The sequence below is a fragment of the Balaenoptera musculus genome, chromosome X (assembly GCF_009873245.2).
Source record: "Balaenoptera musculus isolate JJ_BM4_2016_0621 chromosome X, mBalMus1.pri.v3, whole genome shotgun sequence".
Taxonomy (NCBI): Eukaryota; Metazoa; Chordata; class Mammalia; order Artiodactyla; family Balaenopteridae; genus Balaenoptera; species Balaenoptera musculus.
Genome location: NC_045806.1, coordinates 12,205,661 through 12,211,660, shown reverse-complemented (window position 1 = coordinate 12,211,660; position 6,000 = coordinate 12,205,661). Strand labels below are relative to the sequence as shown.

At 49.1% G+C, this 6,000-nt stretch overlaps 1 protein-coding gene across 7 annotated transcripts in view; it reads left to right on the top strand.

Annotated features, from left to right (window-relative positions):
- Positions 1-2,032: 2,032 nt before the first annotated feature.
- PIR (pirin) overlaps positions 2,033-6,000 on the top strand; it is a 103,730-nt gene continuing 99,762 nt past the window's right edge. For 2 of the 7 annotated variants that reach the window (XR_005018384.1, XR_005018385.1), the window contains exons 1-2: positions 2,373-2,682; positions 4,011-4,141. Coding sequence is in view for 4 of the 7 variants with exons in the window: in XM_036840465.1 (XP_036696360.1) it covers positions 4,046-4,141 (96 nt within the window). In the remaining 3 variants the exon portion in view is untranslated. Of the gene's footprint in view, positions 2,128-2,372; positions 2,683-3,487; positions 3,546-4,010; positions 4,142-6,000 lie in introns of those variants that run through there. The other 5 variants (XM_036840466.1, XM_036840463.1, XM_036840465.1 and 2 more) reach the window with 4 other exon arrangements.

Genomic DNA, 6,000 nt, shown 5'->3' with positions numbered 1-6,000 from the left:
CCCAGAAAGCTGGTCTCAGAGTCCTCACTCTTCCTACCTGGTAGCTGGCTTCCCAAAGGCAGGAAGCAGAAGCTGGCAGGCCATTTCAGAGCCACGCCCAGAAGTGGCACACTGCCCCTTCCACCGTATTCCATCAGTCAGAGCAGCCAAAGGCCCTGCCTAGACTTAAGAGGAAGAGAAGTAAACTCCACTTGTGATGGGGGGAGTGTCAAGGTCACATTGAAGAAGAAGACAAGTGTATATGGGAGATACTGTTGGAGCCATCTTAGGAAAATAGAATCTTCCAAAGGAAGAGAAACGATGACTCTGGTCAACAGTGTGTAGTCGTGATGACTGCCAAGTCAAACTTCTCACCCAGACTTGAGGGAACAGACAGGCAACGCTTCCTAGAGGGAGTGATGTGGAAACTGAGAGCTGAAAGATGAATGGCAATAGGCCAGATCAAGGAGAAAGAAAGTTCCAGGCAGAGGCACAGCAAGCTGACAAGAGAGTGAATGCACATTCGAGAGCCTAAAGAAGTTGAGCATAATGGAAAGAGAGGCTGCTGTGTGTGTGGTGTCCATCCTCGAGCAAGTGTCAGCATGCTGAGGGCGAGGCTGGGTTAAAGACATCACAGCTCCTTCTCTTGAGGGCAATGAAGGTTTTAGGCGGTTATTCCATTTCCCTGTGATGTGGAGAATGGCTTGGCTATCAGAGAAGATGGATGGTAGCAGTCAAAATGGGAAGCACTGGATATATTGCTACTTAAGAGATAATAGGAGCAGAATCCACAAGATTTCAAGGTGGAATAGTGATAGCTTGAGTTTCAGTCTCAGGCAATTGGCTAAACATTGAACTTTTTGGTAGGGAAGGCAGAAGTATTTACCAAGTTCTGCCAAGTGCCAGACAGAGAGCCCACGCTTCTATTTTCTTTGGAGACAGCTGCAGTCGTAAGTAGAATGATGATGAGCAACAATATTATTTCATGGCACTTTTAATGTTCACGTGTATTATCTCATTAGCTTTTTAAAAACTATTTATTTATTTATTTTTGGCCGCATTGGGTCTTCGTTGCTGTGCGCGGGCTTTCTCTATTTGCGGCAAGCGGGGGCTACTCTTCGTTGCTGTGCGCAGGCTTCTCACTGCGGTGGCTTCTCTTGTTGCGGAGCTCAGGCTCTAGCTGCATGGGCCAGTAGTTGTGGCTCGCCGGCTCTAGAGCGCAGGCTCAGCAGTTGTGGCGCACGGGCTTAGTTGCTCCGCGGCATGTGGGGTTTTCCTGGACCAGGGCTCGAACCCGTGTCCCCTGCATTGGTGGGCAGATTCTTAACCACTGCGCCACCAGGGGGGCCCTCTCATTTAGCTTTGACTCATCGAAGTAAAGTGGGAAGGGGGGACTTGAGCCCCACTGACATATAAGGCATCAGGGGGAAAGTCCTTCTTCCTCTACGGACTGTTGTCTTAAAGCAGGGGTCTGCAAACTAGGCCTGCAGCCAAGTCTGGCCCACTACCTCGTTTTTTTAGAGCCTGCGAGCTAACAGTGGTTTTTACACTTGTAAGTACTTGAACTAAAAAACCAAAAGGAGAATAACAGTTCATGACAAGTGAAAATTACATGAAATTCAAATGTCAGTAGCCATAATTAAAGTTTTATTGAAACACAGCCACACCCATTTATTTACCTGTTGTCTCTGGCTGTTCTGTTGCTACAAAGGCCAACTGGCTTGGTAGCCACAGAGAACACGTGCAAAATCGAAAACATTTACTATTCAGCACTTTCTTTCCTCCTTCAAAACCAGGCAGTGAGCTTTCTGGTGTTTACAGAACAGAAACCCGCGGAGGCTTCTGCAACTCCGCACTCCCCTGGGAACACTCTCCAATTCCCTCACCCCTTTGCAAGGAGAGAGCAGCAAGCAACTTATTTATGTAGCCAACAGTTGTGTAATGCTTAGCACCTGCCCAGCTCATTTCATTCTCATCACAGCCCCATCAGGTTGTATTGTATTGTCACCATGCCCATTTTACAATGGAGGAACCGGAGGCACAGAGAGGCTGAGCCACCTGCCCAAGGCCACACAGCTAGAAGTGGTGGAGGCAGGATTCAAACCCATGCCGCCGAGCTCCTCGGATTGCGTGATCAGCGGACTCCAGGTAGAGACAGGTGTCCTAGAAGGTCCAGTTGGGACCTTCGCCCTGAACAGAACACCTGCCAGGTCCAACTCCCGCTCCCAGGGCCCAGCGCGCAGCTCTAGGGGGCGGGCGGGGGGCATCGAGGGCAGGCGGGGGCGGGGGAGCGGCGGGGGGCGGAGCGAGAGGATCCGCGCGGCGGCGGACTGTCAATCAAGGAGTATCGCCCCCCCCCCAGGGCCCCAGAGACCCACACACTCCCGCCTCCCGCCTCCCTGCGGCCGCCGGCAGCGAAGTGCTGAGTCACGGTGAGGCAGCTGCGCGGCGCCCTTCGAGCCCACCTTCCCCACGCCTCCCCCGCCGCACGGGCTGCAGCAGCCGCCCTCACCGGGAGGGACTACAGGGCGCCCGCAGGGCCGGGCGGGTGCCGGCGATCAGTTAGCAGGACCCCGCCCTCTCTGGCCCGCCTCAGACTCCCAGGGGAATCTCCTAGGCAGATGGCCAGAGATGCTTAAGTAGTCCTCTGCAGTGGGGTGCAAGTGGCAGACAACTTTTCTTTCTGCAGACCACTGCGATCTGGTAAGTACCTCATCAGTGGTTCACATGCATAGAATTTAATTGTAGGAGTCTGGAAAGACCCAGAAATAGTCCAAATTGGGGGGGGGGGCGGGGCGTAAAATATCAATACTTTCAAGATGCTTGTAGGTAGGTGATGACAGTTCTGTACAGCGTGGAGGATTGAGCTCATTTCAGGTACCCCACGGCCCAGCACCCAATAAATATTTATTGATTTCCTGCCTCGGGGAGGGCACATTTAGAGTGAGCCTTGCTTGACTTCCTGGAGGGCTTTGCCGCGCACAGCGCTCAGAGTAGCGGCAGCTCACGTTCTTAGGGCGCTGACTACACTCCTTTGCGGTAGGCAGTCTTATTACTCCTATTTCGCAGGTGGAAGAACTGAGGAACAGAGAGGTTTAGCAATTGGCCTCAGGTCACACAGCTGGTACGTTGGTGAACTTGGGCTGCAGACCCAGGCTGTGTGGCTCCAGAGTATGCTTCTCGCTGCAGCATCTCTCTTGGTTTGAGTGGGAATCTTTGAAGGAAAGGATTATACGTTTGAAGAAGAGCGTTAGGAGTTGCGGGTATTGTATGCAAGCATTTGAAGTGGAAAGGGGATTGATTATACTTGTTTCGTGATATGCCGTTGAGTAGGCTTTCGACCCACAAAGAGGAAACACTTTTGGATTGGGGCTGTGGTTGGGTGCCGAAATATGGAAAGCACTGTCAAGGGCACCTCCTCCATGAGTTTCCTGTGCTCTACTTCACGTGAAAGCTCCAAGATTTCTTGCTACTTAAGTTGACCCTGAGCTTCAGGGATAGATGGGTCTTTGAATTTGATGACCCTCAAAGATCCCTTTCAGTGTCAAGGTCTTCGGCATGTTCAGGTGAGAGTCCCAGACCTCTTGGTTTTTCTCCGTGTCGCCACACAGATCTCTCTCAGCTCATGGTAGCACCTCCGTCATGGGGCAGCGCGGGGTAGGGGGGAGGTCGAGGGATTTCAATCATGTAAAGCAGATAAAGTGCGCATTAGAGGTCCTTAGTGAATGCCCAACGGAGCTGTTATTACTAACCCTTGTCAAAGGTGGTCGTAGGACTACACCCGATAAACATTGTAAATCATTAGTAGGGTGCTGGGAACCTAGTTAGTACTCCCACGCGTTCACCATCATTATGGTTGATTTAAAGCACCTAGCTCAGGTCTTGTGCAGAGTAAGCAATTTAAAAATTGTAGCTGTTAATACTTGGGGCAGGTGTGAATTTCCTATCCTATATTTTATAGTCCTTGAGTGGTCCCTCCTTGATGATTTCTGTGTTTTGTTGTTCCTCCTCTTGCCCTCCGTCCTCTACAGCTCAGCCTCAGAACACTCTCTTTTTAGCCTTGGACATGGCGTGGTCCAAAAAGGTTACCCTCTCACTACTCAGCCGGGAGCAGTCGGAAGGGGTTGGAGCGCGGGTCCGCAGAAGCATCGGCAGACCTGAGGTACGCTGGCTGGTTGGGTGGCTGTTTCCTGCTTTTTTGCAGAAAGGACTGGTGGGACCCTGAGGATACACTTGGGAAGAGAGGGCGTGAGACGATCGCGAGCTGCCCTGTGGGGTGCCTTAGGAACCAACTCTAAACTTAGCAGTTGGGGTCCTCCCCAGAGCAGCCCCAGTCTCAAGGGGGTTTCTGTAATATAGATCCAGTGGTCCTGAGCTGAAACATCTGTGCCCCTCTCTGCAGACCCACGTCCCATCCTGGGTTTATCTGTCAGCCTCTGTGTGCACATCACCAGACACACCCACCTGATACCCCCGGGTTTACATGCCCACAGGTCAAAGCACCAAGGAGAGACACTGGGACCCCATCCCAAATTCCCAGGAGAGAGAATCCAACTGGCTCGGCTTGGGTCAGGTCTCTACCCTGGACCAGTCAGCCATTGCCAGGGATCTGAATTCTTAGAGACACCCCTGAGACCCAACTTTATGGACCTCTTGGTGGGAGGTAAGTGGGGGCTTCCCTCAGAGAAGGTGATTGTAGGTGAGGCAGACATCTTTGCACATTAGAGAGCAGTTTTATTTGAAAATTATGGGAGACATGGGACTTGCGGAAAAGAAAATCTTATACGCGTAGAAAGGTCATCAAATGGCGGTTATAGTCCGAGGAATACAGAGCCCAGCACCAGATTCCAAAAACAGATTTCTTTCTATTGAGGTATAATCGACGTATAACATTAGTTTCAGGTGTACAACACAATGATTCAGTATTTGTATATATTGCAAAGTGATCACAAGTCTAGTTAACTTCTGTCATCATACATAATTATTTTTCTTGTGATGAGAACTTTTAAGATCTACTCTCTTAGCAACTTTCAAATATGCAGTACAGTGTTAACTATAGTCACCATGCTGTACATTCCATCCTCATGACTCATTTATTTTGTAAGTTAAAGTTTGTACCTTTTGACCCCCTTCATCCACTTTGCTCACCCCACCCCCACGTCTGGCAACCACCAATCTGTTCTCTGTATCTGTGAGCTTGTTTGTTTTTAGTTTCCACATATAAGTGAGATCATACAGTATTTGTGTTTCCCTCTCTGACTTATTTCATTCAGCAGAATGCCCTCAAGGTCCATCCATGTTGTTGCAAACAGCAAGATTTCATTCTTTTTTGTAGTTGAATAATATTCCGTTGTATATTTACACCACGTTTTCTTTATCCATTCATCTGTCGGTGGACACCTAGGTTGTTTCTATGTCTTGATTATTGTAAATGATGCTGCAATGAACAAGGGGGTGCATACAGCTTGTCAAGTTAGTGTTTTCGTTTTCTTTGGATAAATACCCAGAAGTGGAATTGCTGGATCGTATGGTAGTTATACTTTTAATATTTTGAGGAACTTCCATACTGTTTTCTATAGTGGCTGCACCAGTTTACATTCCCACCAACAGTGCACGAGGGTTCCCTTTTCTCCACACACTCACCAACACTGTCATTTCTTGTCTTTTTGATAATAGCCTTCCTAATACATGTGAGGTGATATCTCAGTGTGGTTTTGATTTGCATTTCCCTAATTAGTGATGCTGAACTCATCTTCCAAAAAATATTTTTGAATAAAGGAAGAAGTATATTAGGGAAATGGATTCTTTTTGAAAAGTGAGGCTGGTTTGTTCCTCTTTTTTTTTTTATTTTTTAAATTTATTTATTTATTTATTTATGGCTGTGTTGGGTCTTTGTTTCTGTGCGAGGGCTTTCTCTAGTTGTGGCGAGCGGGGGCCACTCTTCATCGCGGTGCGCGGGCCTCTCACTATCGCGGCCTCTCTTGTTGCGGAGCACAGGCTCCAGACGCGCAGGCTCAGTAG